Below are 18,591 nucleotides of genomic sequence, written 5' to 3' on the forward strand. Positions count from 1 at the left end.
TCCCAAACAGGGACTTGGGGCTGAAGCTTTCTTACATTTTCAGGGGGCCTTTCTGTAACACTTTTTGATGTTCAACAAATGAAAATCCTATGAAAGATTTCCCACTCTTGCTGCAATCATAAGGCCTTTCCCTTTCATGCATAAGGTGAGATCTTGGTTAATGCACTTTCAATACTGACCCCACTTGTGAGTTTTCCTCCTTGTGAACTTTCTGCTGATGACTACTACTGTATTAGTGCCTCAACCCCTTTTCATTTCTTCAACATTAATAAGAACCGACAGTATGGTGAGGTAATGCATTTTCTTAAATACAAGTGAGGGAGCCAGGCATTGGTGGCTCACACCTGTTGACCTAGCTGCTTAGGAAGATGAGATCTGAGGATCATGATTCAAAACCAGCATGGGCAGAACAGTCTGTGAGACTCTTATCTCCAATTAACCAATGAAAAACCAAAAGTGGAGCTGCAGCTAAGCTGACAGTGTGCTCACCTTGAGCAAAAAAGCTCAGGAAATACCAAGACCCAGAGTTCAAGCCCTAGTACTGGCATATGTGCAGGCGTGCACTCATACACATTGAAGATATGTAATACAATTTTGTTATTTCCTTACTAATATTAAGCTTAAAATGTGCAACTTTCAGACTGATATTGTTTCCATCATATTGATGAGGAAATTGGGTCCTAGCCAGGTTGAATATCAGTTCCCTTGTTCAGTGTCAACACGGAATATACTCATGCTTGCTCCAGAATCTAGTTGCTCAATTCCTGCATTGCCCTGTGATAGAACAGGTGACAGTATGAATACAACCAGAATTGGTATTTGTGGGTGCTCCAGGCTTAATGCCATGTTGACTCCAATGTCTGCACCTACAGGTCAAGAGTTGTGTCTGGATCCATACTGTCCTCTCAAATGTGTTAGTGGTTTTCTATGTGAGTGGTATTATTGAAGTAGCAGAATTGTAAACATCAGAGCACATCCCTCTTCGGATCATGTGAGGAAATGCTCTCTCAGAACAGCTGCCACTTGATGGCACCTGCTCTGACATATGAACAGATGCATGCTACTTCCAGACTTGATGTAACTATTCACATCAAACTCCTCTCTCCAGATGACCTCAGGCATCACAAAACATGAAAACTTCCAGGCCACAAATTAGGGCAATAAAGTCCTGTGTATTCCACTGGAGGTTTTGGGCAACAGCCTACATTGTAAAAATTGAAGCAGTTAAAGCTGGGCTCCAGTGGCTCACTCCTGTATTTCTAGCCACTCACAAGCTGAGATCTGAGGACTGATACTCAAAGCCATCCTGGGCAGAAAAGTCCATCAGACTTCTCTCCAATAAACTCAGAAAAAGCTGGAGGTGGCACTGTGGCTCAAGTGGTAGAGCACTAGCCTTGAGCAAAGGAAGCTCAGGAACAACTCCCAGGCCAAGTTCAAGCCCCAGGATGGCCCCCACCCCCAAGGAAATTAAAGCAGGACATACTCTCCACCACTGTACTGTCTATCCTGGGACACATTATTGTGGTAGAGGGTTCCATAAATATTGCCCAACCCCTCCATCATATAAATGGACCCTAGGTCTTGGTGATCTCACCCAGTATGATTAAATCAACCACCATAATGCTAGGTGGATTCAAGAACAAATTTATTAGTGTACAGGAACAGGAGGCAGTTACATTTCTGTCTATGAGTTCAGAAACATCAACTGAGATTGACAACTTTTGAGAAGTGGATAAGCCCACATTAAACCAGGATTAAGTCCCTTTGGTTCTAATCCAGTTGTCTTGTGGCATGATCACTAGGCAAATAAGATACAGTTGAAATGAGAACTGTGGTTTCTCAAGATGTCTGTCAAGAAATGGAAGTGCAGACATATGCACCTTGCCCAGAGCATCAGGTTAGCTTTGCCCACTGTGCAATTCGGGGAAAGGGGATGGCCCCTGAGGACAGTGGCAATGGACTTCACTCTGGGCAGAGGCCAAGAGAGAACAGAAACCCAGGGCTGCTCTTGGAATTCTTACGCTGTAGCTGTAGTCACAAGAGAGGAAAAGGGTGGGAGTCCACTTCGGGCAGAGGGATTCACAACAAAGGCTCTTTAAGTAAACAGAAAAATTCTCCTGGGGTTTAAAGCTGCTCCCACAAGAGTAGGCATGAGGCAAAAATAATTTTCACCATTGCCCCCTTTAAGAATACCCTCTGTGGGGTCTGGGAATATGGCTTTGTGGTAGAGTGCCTAGCATGCATGAAGCCCTGGCTTTGATTCCTTAGCACCACACAAACAGAAAAGGCTGGAAGTAGCTCAAGTGGTAGAGTGCTAGCCTTGAGCAAAAGGAAGCCAGGGACAGTACTCAGGCCCTGAGTTCAAGCCCCAGGACTGGCCAAAACAAACAAACAAAAAAACCCAACAAAAACCAAAAAACCCAAAACCACCTGTGGTGTAAAAGGAAGCCAAACAAAGGTGTTTATTTTCATGTGTAAAAATAGAACAATGAAATCTGTTCAAAGTATTTTAAGGGGTAGTGGGTTGGGAAGGGTGAAAGAAGTTGACTGGGATACACTTTGAACATGGATGGAAATGTCCTCATAGAACCCTCTCCCTTGCACAACTAACAGGAAAAAAGGAAAAGGAGACTCAGACACCCTACATTTGCTTCACTCATAAAGTCTTACTCTCATGACACAAGATCTTGGTTAAAGAACTTCCCACGATGACCACAATCATAGTTTTCTCATTGTAAACTTTATGGTGATGAACTACACTGGTTTGGGGCCCAATCACTTTCCTACTTTCTTCACACTCATAAATCCCTTTCCTAAGTGTGAACTTCCCTATTCACAATGAGGTGAGCTCTTTCATAAAAACCAACCCTTTCCACACTGGCCACTGATAACATGGTGAATGAACCCACATCACTTCTATGTCCAAAAGCTTCTGCACATTCACTGAGTTTGTGAGACTTTTACCCAGCATGAATCTTGCAGTGAACAGTAAGATGGGAGCGTTGAATAAAAGATTTCCCACACTGTCTGCACTCAAAAGGCCTTTCTCCGGTGTGGGTGACACGGTGTACATTAAGCGCATGTCTCTTTTTAAATGCCTTCCCACATTTTTCACACTCATAAGGCCTTTCTCCAGTGTGCACCCTCTGGTGTACATTCAGGTCACCTCTTTGTGTAAAGAACTTCCCACAGTCTCTGCACTCATAAGGCTTTACAGTGTGGATTCTCTGGTGCACGATAAGGACACCCCTTTGCTTATAGGACTTCCCACACTCTCCACACTTGTAAGGCCGCTCCCCAGTGTGCACTCTCTGGTGCACAGTAAGTTCAGCCGCTCGCTTAAAGGACTTGCCGCATTTTCTGCAGTCATAAGGCCGTGCTCCACTGTGGACTTTCAGGTGCTCAGTAAGTTCAGTTGACCTCTTAAAGGCTTTCCTACACACTCTACATTCATAAGGCCGTTCTCCGGTGTGGAGTCTCTTATGTATCTGAAGAGAAGCCATCCGCTTAAATGCTTTCCCACACTCTCTACATTCATATGGTCTTTCTCTAGTGTGGACCTTCTGGTGTATGGTCACATCTGTTGCTCGCTTAAAAGATTTCCCACATTTTCTGCATTCATAAGGCCTTTCTGCCCTGTGGATTGCATGGTGCACAGTGAGTCCATATTTCTTTCTAAATGACTTCCCGCATTCTCTGCATTCATAAGGCCTCTCTCCAGTGTGGATCTTTCTGTGTGCTGTTAGGGCCCCACTTAGCTTGAATGCTTTCCCACAGTCTCTGCATTCATAAGGCCTTTCTCCCGTGTGGAGCATCTGGTGTGCCAAAAGGGCGTATCTTCCTGTATAGGATTTCCCACATTCTTTACACTCAAAGGGCCTTTCTCCAGTGTGGGTTCTCTCGTGTACCTTAAGAGAAGCCATTCGCTTAAATGCTTTCCCACAGTGACTACATTCAAAAGGTTTCTCTCCAGTGTGGACTCTCTGATGAGTATTAAGGACATCCCTTTTTTTAAATGACTTCCCACATTCTTGACAAGTGTAAGGCCTTTCACCGGTGTGGATTCTCTGGTGTATCATGAAGGTGCTTGCGCAGGCAAAGGTTTTCCCACACTCTCCACACTCATAAGGCCGTTCTCCAGTGTGCACTCTCTGGTGTACAGTGAGGGAGCCCAACCGTACAAACGTTTTGCCACACTCTCTACATTCAAAAGGCCTCTCACCAGTGTGGATTCTCTTGTGGACACTGAGAGCGCTCATGTTCTTAAAGGATTTCCCACACTCTCTACAGGAGTAAGGCCGTTCTCCCGTGTGCACTCTCCGGTGTACAGTGAGGGAACCCAACCGTACAAACGTTTTGCCACACTCTCTACATTGAAAAGGCCGCTCACCGGTGTGGATTTTCTTGTGTGCATTAAGGGTACTCACACGCTTGAAGGATTTCCCACACTCTCCACACTGAAAAGGCCGTTCTTCAGTGTGGGTTGTCTTGTGTATATTAAGGCTACTCACATGCTTAAAGGATTTTCCACATCCTTTACACTTATAAGACACTTTTGCGGTGTGGGATCTCTGGTGTACAGCCAGGGTATATGCTCGCTTAAAGAATTTGCCGCATTCTCCACACTTGTAAGGCCGCTCCCCAGCACGCCCTCCCTGGTGATCATGTGAGTGCTCGCCCGGCCTCAGGCTCTCACACTTGCTCTGCTCATAATGACTCACTCCACTACAGACCTTCAGATTATGGACAGCCGCATTTCTGTGACTGGAAGTGTTTTTGCGTTTAAACAGCTTGTAATGACTGTCTTTCTGGCCAAAGGGTTCCCCAAACTCAGAGTTACTTGTATTCTCACCATGATGAAAGACCTGGTCTGGTGAAGCCGGGAAATTCTTGCAATCAGCCTCACAGTGGAAGGGCTTCCCTGGCGTACACAATTCCCGGCTTTTCCTGAGTGAATCCCTGTCCATATCCTCCTTCAAGTCTTTCTTCCCAGTGTGGAGCTTCTGGTGCTGGGGAGGCTTTGCACACGGCCCAGCCAGGTACAGCTTCTGCACAGGTGGATCCGACAAATGAAAGATATCTTTCAGAGCCAGGATACAGGTGTCACACTGGTGAGGCTTCTGAGTAGGCAGCTCTGCCCATGGAGTCCTCACGTGCGACGTGCCTTCCTCAGAAGCATTCTGTGTAGATGCCTCCTTATCTTCTACTCTATGGCCACAACCTGGGATCAGAGAAACCATGGTAAGATGCCTGCAGACTATGGTGGGCGGGAGATGAGTCCACAGGATTTCTTCCTTGGAGTTGCTGGGGATCACAGAGATTTTCCCATGCTACACATGCACTCTACCGCAGAGAGCAGCAGTGCCAGCCCCGGAGGAGTATTTTCAGAATATGAACGTGGTGGTGAGCTTGCATGTAGGGAAGCTCCCTAGCAACGCTTCACTGCTCTGAAACGCTGCGAACCAGCAATGCCACCTCGTGGCACTGTTGCACCCTGCCATGAAGTTCCCTGGACTTACCACTTCAGTCTCCTACAGTACCACTTGCTGGCAGGAAAGAGAAACATACCACATAAAGGGCTGTCTCACTCCATGGCTCATGGAAACTCAATGTAAAGTGTGTTTAGAAGTATTAAAGAACAGGGCTGGCTTAGTGGTAGTGTGCTTGTCTTGCATGTATGAAGCCCTGGGTTCGATTCCTCAGTATTACATATACAGAAAAAGCCGGAAGTGGCGCTGTGCTCAAGTGGTAGAGTGCTAGCCTTGAGCAAAAAAAGAAGCCCAGGGACAGTGCCCAGGCCCTGAGTCCAAGCCCCAGGACTGGCAAAAAAAAAAAAAAAAGAAACCAGGATTCTCCATAAGCCCCAGTTGCAGTTTATGAGAGACACATGAACAAGATTCGGAGGCCAAGACAGGACCTGGGCAGATATCGGGGATCAAGGCTCAGGCAAAAAGACTGGAGGAGCCAGGTGCCAGTGGCTCAGGCCTGTAATCCTAGAGACTCAGGAGGCTGAGATCTGAGGGTAGTGATTCAAAGCTAGCTGGGGCAAGAAAGTCTATTAGACTTAGCTCTGATGAACTACGCAGAGAAAGCCAGAGTGGTGCTGTGGCAAGTGGTAGAGCACTAGCCTTGAGCGCAGAGAGGCTCAGGACAGTGTGCCCTGAGTTTAAACCTCCCACCAAAAAAAAAAAAAAAAAAAAAAAAATCAGGATTCCATCTCAATAAAACCAATGTAAAAGGGGCCTGGAGGCATGGTTAAAGGAGTAGAGAGCTGACCTGCCAATTGCCAGTGTAATACCAAGACATAATTAGTGGAGAAAGTTGTGGGTCTAAACAGCCAGCCAGGGAAAAGAGCAAGCAAGGGAAGATCCAGTAGGCTGATTGGAGACACCTTCCTCTCAAATCCCAGGCTGCATCTATCAGAGCAGGAACCATCAGGGTTGCTCAGGGCAATGCACACTGCTCAGCAACAGTACACACAACATATGTGACAAAAAAGTGGATGATTAGAAGAGCCCTCTGGGGAAAACAGTATGGCCTGATACCAGGACACACGAGTGTGTGTGACAATCTCACCTATGGAAGTTGAAAGTGCAAAGGTCTCCAGCATCACACTGAGGTACATGTGCCTCTGGTCGGGATTAAGGAACTCCCACTCCTCCTGGGAGAAGTGAATGACCACATCGTCGAAGGTCCCACTGGCCTGCCATGGTCAGAAAAGAATATTCCACAATAAGACTCTGTCCTAGGACTGATTCCAAGCTGATTCACCCCCCCCCCCTCACCTGACAACCTGCATTCCAAGTCCCACCCTAGTGGCCTTCCACCACGGGCCAGATGCATGCACAACTGTGCCCCAAAAATCATTGTCCGCCAGCCTGACTCCTCAGACTTCAAGAGTCACAACAAGGGGCTGGGTATATGGCCTAGTGGCAAGAGAGCTTGCCTCGTATACATGAGGCCCTGGGTTCAGTTCCCCAGCACCACATATACAGAAAACGGCCAGAAGTGGCGCTGTGGCTCAAGTGGCAGAGTGCTAGCCTTGAGCAAAAGGAAGCCAGGGACAGTACTCAGGCACTGAGTCCAAGGCCCAGGACTGGCCAAAAACAAAACAACAACAACAACAACAACAACAACAACAACAGTCATAACAAAAGTCTAGCATGTCTGTACAGAGTGAATAAAAGCACTCTGATTTCTGTTCTATATTCCACCTGTCACTCCAAGGCCTCTGATCCCATCGCTTGCTCCTCACTTTGAAGTACTGGCAACCTGCCAGGTTATACTATCTTCATAGATGTTACCATGCCAACGACTCTCATACCAACTTTTGTGAGGGGCTCTACCACAATAATATTCTAGTGGCAACCCAGACCTCCAAAACTCAGTTGGTGGCTCACACTCATAATAATCCTAACAACCCGGGAGGCATATACTGGGGGTTCAAGCAAAAACATCAAGCCATCTCAACCAATGGGTTGGGTGCAGCAGCAGGTGCCTGTTTTCCCAGCTATGGGGAAAGCACAATGGCTGGGCCCAGTGGTGCATGCCTGTCATTCTCTGCAAAGCAGGGAAGCCCAAGTGGGAGGATAGAAGACCTGATCAGCCTTGGCATAAAACTAAACCCAACCTTAAAAATAACTAATATGGCACTGGGAATATGGCCTAGTGGCAAGAGTGCTTGCCTCCTACACATGAAGCTCTCGGTTCGATTCCCCAGCACCACATATATGGAAAACGGCCAGAAGGGGCACTGTGGCTCAGGTGGCAGAGTGCTAGCCTTGAGCGGGAAGAAGCCCGGGATGGTGCTCAGGCCCTGAGTCCAAGGCCCAGGACTGGCAAAAAAAAAACAAAACAAAACACAAAAAAACTAATATGGGGCTGGGAATGTGGCTTAGTGGTAGAGTGCTTGTCTAGCATGCATGAAACCCTGGGTTCCATTATTTTATTTATTTTTTTGCTAGTCCTGGGGCTTGGACTCAGGGCCTGAGCACTGTCCCTGGCTTCTTTTTGCTCAAGGCTAGCACTCTGCCACTTGAGCCACAGCGCCACTTCTGGCCGTTTTCTGTATATGTGGTGCTGAGGAATTAACCCAGGGCTTCATATATAGGCCATATCCCCAGCCCTGGGTTCAATTCTTTAGTACCACTAAACAGAAAAAGCCAGAAATGGTGCTGTGGCCCAAGTGGTAGAGTACTAGCCTTGAGTTCAGGGACAGAGAGCCCAGGCCCAAGCTCCAGGGCCAGTAAAACAAAAACAAATGTAGCTGGTGGTTCACACCTGTAATCCTGGCTACTCAGGAGACTGAGACCTGAGGACTGCAGTTCAAAGCTAGTCCAGGTAAGAAATTCTGTGAGACTCTTACTTCCAATTAACGACTAATGACCAGAAAACCAGAAGTGGACCTGTGGCTCAAAGTGGTAGAGTGTTACCCTGGAACAAAAGAGCTCAAGGACAACACCCAGGCCCTTAGTTCAAGCTCCCTCATGACTGAAAAAAAAAAAAAACCCACAAAAAACAGCCCAATGTAAAAATTGACTGGAGGGCTGGGGATATGGCCTTATGGCAAGAGTGCCTGCCTCGTATACATGAGGCCCTGGGTTCGATTCCCCAGCACCACATATATAGAAAACGGCCAGAAGTGGCGCTGTGGCTCAAGTGGCAGAGTGCTAGCCTTGAGCAAAAGGAAGCCAGGGACAGTGCTCAGGCCCTGAGTCCAAGCCCCAGGACTGGCAAAAAAAAAAAATTGACTGGAGATATGGCTCAAGTGTTAGAATTTCTCCCTAACAAGTGTAAGACCCTGAGTTCACTCAGTTACCAACAATCAAGGCTGGAAGAGTGGCAGAAGAGTCCCAAAAATAATTCAGAGACAGAGTCTAAGGGGATGACTGTGAGGAATCTGAACCTGCTCTACTTTGTACCTTCCACTTGCTCAGGGACCACAAGCTCTTCTGCAGTCAAGAAGCCTATGGGTAATGCAGGAAATGACTACAAAGGCCTCCCATTGGCTGAAGATCTCCTAGAGCCTGGATGAAATTATCTGAGCCTCAGTTCTCAGTGCTAATTCTAACCTGCTGTGTGACACAGTACAAGCACTCAACTCGAGTCCTAAAAATAAAGGTAAAATGCCTTACCTGTTGGGCACACTCCCAGCTTGGTCAATGAGACTTTATACACAGACCCCTCTGCAACCTCATCCAATCAAAAATTGACATGCTGCCACACAAGGTCCTCACTGTTCTGAATGGAGGGCCCTGAAACATGGTCTCATAAGCATGCAGTGGGGGAAAGGTCCTAGAGCCATCCAGCATGGCTACTCTCATAGAAACTTGTAATCAGAAGAGGGAAACTTGTCACCTACAGCACAATCACCACCATCCCACCAACCAGCTACAAGCAGAGGGTGATATCTCCAACAGAAACGTGTACTCCTCTCTTCTTAGGAACAATACACTTCCCAATATCTACTGGCCCAAACATCGTTAAAATAAGGTCATTAGAAAACTGCCAAAAGCCCCATCGAAAGGACTGACTCCAGCCTTAGTCCCCCAGGCGGAGCAAGACAATAGGTGCACAGGAACAGGCTTGAGCATGTGCCTGTCCGCAGGCAGGTTATTCTAACTGGGCCCGGTCAAGGACACCACCCTCGGTTCCCAGGAGACAATAGCCCCTCGAACCAGGTGGTGCATTCCACTGTGGACCTGGCCAAGGACATTCCCCTGGGTCCCCAAGAGACCATACCCATTTTCTATTTTCTGCTTCCTTGTTAAGCCCTATATATGCCCACTCACTCACCTGGGTACCATCCGCAAGTGCTGCTGTCGTCGTGGCCATCTGTGGGAGGGTCATGGGAGGAGAGTTATCAGGGCAGAGGCTGCACCAGCTTAGGCCTCCCTCGGCTCCCGCACAGCCCGTGACCCAATGTATGGATTGTTTCTGGGCCTCCATCCTCAATGCTGACCCTCAACATACGTGGCATTACAGGTTGCCGCCACCTGCCAGCATGCTCCAAGGCTCCAGGGCCCGGGAACGGGGTTACAATTCCTGTTTGCAAGGCAGGGGTCGAATCCGCCGGCTCAAGAGCCCCAACAGGACACTGCAGTCACCAGAGTCCTGTCAGCCGGGGACAGCAGCGCCCGCTTCCCTGCGCTGGGCTCCTTCCCACCCGGGTTCCGAGGACTAGAGGCCGCGGCTCCCCGGGGCGCAGGTGAGGAACCGCGGCCGCCGCACTCACCTGAGCGCAGCCACCGGGCTCGGGGCGCAGCGCCGGGACTCCGGAGCGGCCGCCGCCGGCAGGCCGACTACCCCGACGGGCCGCGAGGACGATCCAGTCCATGCGCGCCCCGGGCCGCGCCCGCTTCCACGCCGACTCCACGCTCCGGTAGTTACACCCACGAAACGCGACCTATCAACACCTCCGAGGAACACCGGGCAGCGACGCCGGAAGTCCCGCCCCGAACCATGCGCTATGATAACGGAGGTGGGCGTTTTCTACGCTCATTGGCTTAAGCTTCTGCCACTCTGCTGGGGGTATTGTGGGAAATGTGGTTTCTTGGGCTCTAGGCTGCACCTAAATAGCTGGAATTGCCACACCTAAATAGCTGGAATTCTGGGGCCCAGACTCCACCCAGAGCCGGAGCCCACCTAGCCCCAGGCCCGGGGCTGGGAGATTCCCAGTGACTACCCCACGGCAATTCTGAGATCTGAAGCTGGGGTGGTCTTGTCTTGTGTGTGTTTGAGCCGAATGGCTTTGCTTTGGGATTCTGTCACTTGCTTGGCAAAAAATCCCTGGTGCCATTGCCCTAGGCCTGGAGCTCCTAAAGGTTGCCCTGGTTAGAGGTGAAGCTCAGCAGCACAACCCCAGTAGATATTGGGTGCCCCGCCCTGGATTCAGTCCTGCTCTGTCCACTCACCTGCCCTAGGGCTGCATCATTCTCAGGAAAGTCAGCTGAGCTGAGCAGACTGAGGTCAAGTTGGAGACAAAGCACCTCTCCTAGCACCCGGAATGTGGCCAGTGTGTGGCCTGGTGGGGTTATGGCTAGAATGTGGGTAGGGGCCAGACTAGGTGGGGCCATAGGATGGATTCTTTGCAAAGTCAATCACCCAACTCAGGGAGACCCATGGGTGAACTTGCCAAAATACCGAACAGATCTTGTTTATCACCCACACAGGGCACCTGCCTCTAAGAGGTAGGCTTGGGATGTCTTGAGAGGCTCTGGAACATCATCAGGTGGCACCTGCTCTCCTCCTCACTGGCCTGGTGGAGGACCCTCAGAGACGCTCTCGAACACCAACTACGGGTAGGAAGAAGAGATCTTGCTGAGGCCTCCAAATGTGATGGCAGCACAGAGCAGCAGAGACCACTACCACCTTTCGGAGAGGATAGTTTATGGATGTTGACCTAGTGTCAGAAAGACATTTGGATGGCGCGGGAGGGGAAGCCCTGGGTTTTATACAAACTAGTTATACACAGAGTAGGCATTAATCAGATATACAAAAGGTCAGGCCAGAGCTGACTTTGGCTTTAGCTGGTCAATTGCAGCCGGGTTGTGCAGAAATCAGGATATCTGGGTACCACTCCTATGGTATTATTGTTAATGAGACTGGCTACAGCACTGAGGATGCAACTTGTATTATGATTTAAAATGTCTTGTGGGTGTCCTGCTTATAGGTTCAGATGGCTCCTACCTACATTCAGGCCACACCCTCCCCCCCCCCACCCACATTCCTGCACCTGGGGGCTGGAGAGTCCCTTCACCAGGAGGGGTCAATAGGACCTCCAAAGGTAGACCCAGAAGAGGGCAAATGGTTTGGATTGGCAGTGAAGGATTGACCTGCCTTACTTCCCTATGTTAAGCAAAACACCAGGTGCACGTGGACGTGCTTGACCACCATTCTGGTCACTGCAGGTGGAACATTCTATTCTGAGCCTTGCCAAAAGTACCTGCCCCTAGCCCCTAAGTGACTACAGCCTGTTTTGTATTTTGTTTTTTCCTCCTTAAGACCAATATAAGCCTGACCCCAACTCCACCTCCTAGCACAAACTCCATTCCCACAACAAGGTTGCTGCCCTCACTGTACCTCAATAAACAGTCCTCGCCTGTTGAGACTGAGTATGGCCTGTTCTATTTCTTCCACCTTCCTAACAGGCAGGATGCCCCTGTGAGGAACCTAGAGCACAGCCAGGAGATGGGCAGTCGAGGGAAAGGTCTAGCATGGCAGGGCCTTCTACTGGACAGGCTCTGAACGCTGTGAGGAGGCGCTGTACCTCCTGCCCCGCCTCCTCTCCCTCCACCCGGTGATCCTGTTGAGGGCTTTTCCATGGTCCTGGCCTACAGCCTCCACTCTGGATTCTCATCACTATTACACACACACACACACACACACACACACACACACACACACACACACACACACACAGACGTCCTTGTTCATGTAGCCAAGCCCAAAGCTAGAGTCACTGTGTGCAGTGCTCTTTCAACGTATTCTTGTTCTGTCACTCCAGGGGTGGGTGTGGGTACACTGCAGGGTGTTGTTCTGGCACTCCAGGTGTAGTTGTAAGTACACTGTGGGGTGTTGTTCTGTCACTCCAGGGGTAGGTGTGGGTACACTGCAGGGATGTCAAAACGTGCTGCAGGGGGAGGGGTGAAGGGTGCAGTCTTTTCACTTTGATGAAAAAAATGACCCAAGTCTCAGCAAACAGCTGTCAGGGGAACAAGTGTGGTAGAATATCCCCAAGAACCACTAAAGAGCAGGAAGCAAAGGGAAGGGATTGAATTGATGAAGGGGCTGAAGTAAAGTCTCTCCTACATATACTCTTATAAGGTAATATGTGGCCCTCAACTCTGAAACCGACAGGGATTCGAATCATTACCCAAGATGCTTTCACCAATAGTAGAAGTGAACACCCAAACTGGACTATATTAACTTGTTTTCCACTAACCTATGCCCCGATGGAGGCTCACTATGTTGGGGAGGTACACCATGTTGGAAGCTCCCACAAAAGTTGCTAACCTCTGCAGTTTGTAAGAGACAAACCATCTGACTGAGAAAAGGACGCCCAGAATTAACGATGGCCTAAGTTATAAGGCACTTATTATTAGAAACCAGAGCAACACGAGGCAAGAACTTCTCAAGCACGGGTGACTTGAGAGGCTGAAGTCCAGGACAAACTTCATGAAAGAACAGGGTACAGTGGCACATGTCTGTAGTCTCAGCTGCTGGAGGCCTGCCCGAGTCACCGAGGACCACTTGAGCCCAGGCATTTGAGGCTGGCCTGGGCAACACAGCGAGGCCCTGTCTCAAACAAACAAAATAAACATTTCAAATAAAACCAACAATATCCATGAAAAAAAAAGTAAACTTCTGCCAACCAAAAGAATACAAGGTTCTCGTGGCTGAAGATGGTCACATGTATTACCACGTCGGTGAGAGGGGAGGGAACAAGAATTAACACTGATGTCAGATGTCTCACAATTCACTGCAGGGATTGGTTAGAAGACACAGCTGTGTGTCCCCATAGGATGTTAAGGTGACTAATGTGGACGCACTGAGATGGTTTTATTGCAGCTGTTTGTGTTGAAAGGGACAACTCTGGTTCTGGCAAATCCAAAAGTGCAAAGTAGCTCTCAAAAGCTTCCTATGGCCTCCTCCCATGTGAATGTCCAACACTTGAGAGGTTCCGTACCTGACTGGGTCACTTGCCATATGGAGAGCACACCTAAAGCCTTCTTGCAGCATGAATTTTCTGGTGCCAGTTAAGATGGGAGCTTAGGCTGTAGGCTTTTCCACACTTGCGGCATGCGTACAGCCTTTCTCCAGTATGGACTTTCTGATGGTGAACGAGGTGAGATGTTCTGATGAAGTCCTTCCCACATCGGCCGCACACAAAAGGCTGCTCTCCAGTGTGAACTTGCTGGTGTGCCATGAAGTCAGAGCTTTGACTGAAGAACTTCCCACATTCAGTGCACTCAAAGGGCTATGTCTCAGTGTGGGTTCGCTGATGTTTAACAAGGGTATATCTATGGCCAAAGGACTTTCCACAACTACTGCAACTGTAAGGATTTTCTCCAGTGTGAATGCTCTCATGCTGAACCAGTGTGGATTTGTGTCTGAAGACTTCCCCACAATCACTGCACTTGTAAGGCCTTGCTCCATTGTGAACTCTCTGGTGCATGATCAGGTTGGAGTGATGGTTGAAGTGCTTCCCACGCTCACCACACTTGTAAGGCATTTTTCCAGTGTGCGTCCTCTCGTGCTGAGTAAGGTTGTCTTTCTGAGTGAAGGCTTTCCCACACTCATTGCACTCGTAAGGCCTTTCTCCAGTGTGGATCCTTTGGTGCTGGATGAGGGTTGCTTTGCGACTGAAGGCTTTCCCATACTCTCCGCACTAGTGAGGCTTTTTGCCACTGTAGATTCTCTGGTGTTGGATGAGTGTGTCTTTGCGACTGAACGCTTTCCCACATTCATCACATGTATAGTGGATTTGCCCAGCAGGAAAGGCTTCCCCGTACTCAGTCTTCTCTCTCTCCTTCCCGTTGGTGGTATTTTGCTGGTGATGGCCCAAACTTGCCTGGAGGCTCTTGTGCTCCATACCATATGTAAACAGCTTCACAGACAAGTATGGTTCCATACATATCTTGCAGTTCCTGGCTGGTGAGGCCAGCCTCACCAGCCAGGTGTCTCTCCGTGAAGGATTTTCTAGGCTGTCATGTTTTAGGTTCTGGCAAAAGCTTGCAGCGAGCCAGAACCGCCTCCCACAGGCCCCACGTGGGTATGTTTCTAGTCCATGTCATGGTCCCTGGTATTTATCCACATGGAAAAGATCTTTCAGGATGGGGATGCATTTGTCATAGGGGTGAACTGACTGAGAGGAGGAATCTGCCTTGGAAGTTTTAACATATGACCCTGCCACTGAAATGTTCTGCTCACAAGAGGCCTCTTCATCCTTCGTGGCACGCCAACAGCCTGCAGGAAGAACAATACTGTTGATATACACATGCCGGCTTCGAAGGGGCAGTCTCATAAAAAACGTCTGCATGGTATACTCTTGATTAAGTCTGCAGAGTTTTTAGTAGAACAAGGCTAAGATCAAGTTGAAAGCCTGCCATATATTACAGGACATAAAGGTCAGAGAATGAAGAGAGCCCTTATGACAGACAAAAAACACAGGAAGAGACACAGGGCAGGGAGAAAAGGTACTCAGTATCTCCAACCTAAACTGAGGCAAATGGCTTTTAGCAAGGCCTTGGTTCATTGCTGGTGACAGGTAAGTGTCTGTAGAAACACATGTTCAAGCCCAGGAACATGAAGTTAAAAACGGAGTGACTGGTGAGTACTATAGAGGGCATAATAGAAGAACATTCTAGTAGGAAGTGGGGAAGGACAGACCTGAGTCAGAAATAAAAACAGGAGCCAAGCACTATGGCTCACATTTACCAGCATACTTGGAAGACTGAAATCAGGAGGACTGCAGTTCAAGGCCAGCCAAAGCAGAAAAGTCCAGGAGATTCCACCTCCAATTAACCAGCAAAATGTTGGACTAGAGGCATGGCTCAAGTGGTAGAACACCAGCTCTGAGCCAACAAGCTGAGCCAGAGTTCAAAGCCCTGGCACTATCTACACAGACATACACACTAATAACCAGTGCGAAAAGGGCTTAAGATGTGACTCTGCAGCAGACTTTAGTTCAAACTCCAGTACCACAGAACAAGAAAACAAAGAAATAGCCAGGCGCTGGTGGCTTACACCTGTAATCCTAGCTACTCAGGCGGCTGAGATCTGAGGATTGCAGTTCAAAGCCAGTACTGGCAGGAAAGTCTGAGATTCTTTTTTTTTTTTTTTTTTTGCCAGTCTGGGCCTTGGACTCAGGGCCTGAGCACTGTCCGTCCCTGGCTTCTTTTTGCTCAAGGCTAGCACTCTGCCACTTGAGTCACAGTGCCACTTCTGGCCATTTTCTGTATATGTGGTGCTGGGGAATCGAACTGGGGGCTTCATGTATGGGAGGCAAGCTCTCTTGCCACTAGGCCATATCCCCAGCCCTGTGAGACTCTTATCTACAGTTAACGACCAGAAAACCAGAAGTGGTGCTGTGGCTCACAGTGGTAGAGCCCTAGCCTTGAAGTGAAGAGCTCAGGAACAGTGCCTAGGCCCAGAGTTCAAGCTCCATGACAGACCCCCCGCCCCCACACACACAAAAGAAAAGAAAAGAAATAAATAAAAACAAAAATGACAAGAGCATCTGGGATGGGGAAAAAGAATAAGGTGTGTTCTTTGCCCTGGCATCAAACACTGGTGGACACAGACAAGCTGCTGGTACTACCTGAGGTCATGCTTTCCTCCAACTGTCACCAGGTCCAGTCCATGCCCCTCCCAATGCGACAAGAGTCATGCCCTCTTGATCAGGTGCCCAGAGTTCTCATCCTTGCCACCATTCCATGATTACAAAGGATCTGGAAGACACAAGTAGGGCACTGTGGAAAAAGGTGAGAGGTAACTGTGAAGGTAATAACCCAGAGTAACCTATCATGTAAGAGGCAAAGAAAAGTATGACAAAAATGAAGACTTGCAGAATCAAGTGGGTTCCACAAACGATAAGGAGGACAACTGAAACTCATGACCCAGATTGACTCAAGGAAGCATCAACTGGAGAAAGGCAAGTAAACTTGGAGCCCAGAGGTGTCATGACTGTGGACAGCCATCTTGCCAGGAAGAAAGCAAAGTGGGATTATGGGATCCCACTGGGTGGACATCAAGCTTGGTAGCCAGGGGATTTTGGGAAGCAAGAGGGAGAAGGGGAGAGGAGACTAGGTAACAGCTGAGTCTTGGCACCCAGAGGAGGTCAGGGAAAACAGCAGTGCCTACTATATGTGAGAAGAAACAATCTCTGTAGAAAAAAAAAAAGAAAAGCCAAGCCAGACAAGAAATCTGGGATAACTGTCTAACACAGGCAGACAGCATTCTATCATGACAGCAGAGTTTGAGTGTTGTTAAGGAGCTCCTACATTTCCCAGGAGAAGTACTCAAATTGGAGGTTCACAGGTGATGGGGAGCTGCCCCTGGAAAGGATCAGGACAGCCTTTACGGGATCCCGGAGTGCTTTAATGAGCGAGCCCAAAGCTTGGTGACATGGATCAAGCAGTAGAGCACTTGCTCAGCAAGCATGAAGCCTCCAGGATTGGGGGAGGAGGGGAAGAGCCCAAACCCTCAATTTCTTCTCACCTACTGTCTGATCATGTGATCTCTCTTCCCAAACATACAACTGTTATGCAATGCATCGTGTGGTCTGCATTGGGGTTAGCACTGCCACTTGGGGCTTGCTGCTTCTAAAATTGTGAACTGAACAGCTACGGGTGTGTGTCAGTACGTACTAGGGTTGAACTCAGGAGTTCATGCTTGCTAAGGAGGTGCTCTACTTGAGAACTTAATGAAGTACTCAAACTCACTCTCATGGGTCACATGACCCTGAATAAAACTGCACTTGGCCTCGGCTCTTCCATCTCTCCCTTCAATGCCATCTTTAATAATGTCCTCCTAAATCCGTGTCTAGGTCCAGGGCCTCCCTTGCCAGTGGGCACAACTCCAGGCCTGAGGTCTGGCAGTCCATGCACCGACTGATGCGTCTCAGACGCCCAGGTGGGCTTCGCTCCGCGCGTTCATACCTTCGCCTGATGCTGGACTCCGTCTGGGGCATGACATCAAAGCCACGGGCTCCCACCGTCTCCATCCCCGGCTTAGGTCCATTCGCCGGCCCCTCCGGCCTGCCGGCCCCATCTTAATCACTGCGGCTCGGGATCCGAGTGGAGTCAGGTCCTTCACGGCCCCCCGCGGCTCCCCATGGCTCCCGCCCCACGTCTTTTCCTGCGCCCTGGGACTGACGGGGCGACTCCTCACCGCTCAGCGCAGGCCGGCAGGGGCCGCGACTCCCCGCTCCGCTCCCGGCAGAAAGAAGGACGCGCTTCGCGTGCGCTGGGGGCTCGCCGCCGCGGTCGGCCCCGGAGCTCCACCCCGAGCCCGAGCCGTGGGAGCCGCGCACCGCTCACCTGCCAGCGCCTTCGCGCCGGACTGAGCACGCACCTCCCACCCGTGGACCTCCATGGCCCGGAGCATCACCCCGCGCCGCGGCCCCAGGCCCCCGAGCGGGGCCTCCACTGGTTCCGCCCCGCACGCCCCCTCAGCGGGAATCGGCGCCTCTTTCCACGCCCATCTGTTCAGACACCGCCCGGTCCTCCGCTGCGGCTGCGCTGAGATTTCTGCAGGATGTCGGAAGTCCCGCCCAGACGCTGCACGCTCGCAGGAAGTGCTCCTGAAAGCGCGGCCCCCTCTGGGTAATGTAGTTCCGAAGGAGCACCCAGACCCAGCTACGCGCTGGTGCCTACAACTAACTACCTTTTCTCCTTTTTCTGGGGCAGTACTAGTTAAACTCAGCTTTCTGCACATGCTAAGCGAACTCTTTACCAGAGAACTCCACCTCGTGAGCAAAGGCCAAACTGTTCCGCCTGGGAAATTTTCCCAGGCTCAAGGGGTGGAGGTGGGGGGGGGATTCCCTCCTTTCAGAATGAGCACGCACACCCCGTGTTCAAGCATCAGTAC

The 18,591-nt window shown here is 49.7% G+C and overlaps 1 protein-coding gene and 1 pseudogene across 6 annotated transcripts; both read right to left on the bottom strand.

Moving 5' to 3' along the window:
- Positions 1 to 619: 619 nt before the first annotated feature.
- LOC125338688 (zinc finger protein 260-like) lies at positions 620 to 10,420 on the bottom strand. 6 transcript variants are annotated; one of them, XR_007208348.1, is made up of 4 exons: positions 9,796 to 10,164; positions 6,577 to 6,703; positions 2,910 to 5,221; positions 620 to 774 (listed from the first exon to the last, which is right to left on the bottom strand). XR_007208348.1 is itself a non-coding variant. In XM_048329629.1 (4 exons), the coding sequence occupies exons 1-4, from the start codon at positions 10,334 to 10,336 to the stop codon at positions 2,961 to 2,963; spliced, it is 2,529 nt and encodes an 842-aa protein (XP_048185586.1). In that variant the 5' UTR covers positions 10,337 to 10,420; the 3' UTR covers positions 2,420 to 2,960. The 6 variants fall into 6 exon arrangements, 5 of the variants coding, with proteins under 5 accessions (XP_048185586.1, XP_048185585.1, XP_048185587.1 ...); XM_048329629.1 differs by lacking the exon at positions 620 to 774 and adding an exon at positions 10,235 to 10,420 and having other exon boundaries at positions 2,420 to 5,221; positions 9,796 to 9,834; XM_048329628.1 differs by lacking the exon at positions 620 to 774 and adding an exon at positions 10,235 to 10,375 and having other exon boundaries at positions 2,420 to 5,221; positions 9,796 to 10,044.
- A 2,927-nt stretch (positions 10,421 to 13,347) lies between these two features.
- LOC125368417 lies at positions 13,348 to 17,353 on the bottom strand (annotated as a pseudogene).
- Positions 17,354 to 18,591: the final 1,238 nt, after the last annotated feature.

The sequence above is a fragment of the Perognathus longimembris genome, chromosome 20 (genome assembly GCF_023159225.1).
Source record: "Perognathus longimembris pacificus isolate PPM17 chromosome 20, ASM2315922v1, whole genome shotgun sequence".
Lineage (NCBI taxonomy): Eukaryota > Metazoa > Chordata > Mammalia > Rodentia > Heteromyidae > Perognathus > Perognathus longimembris.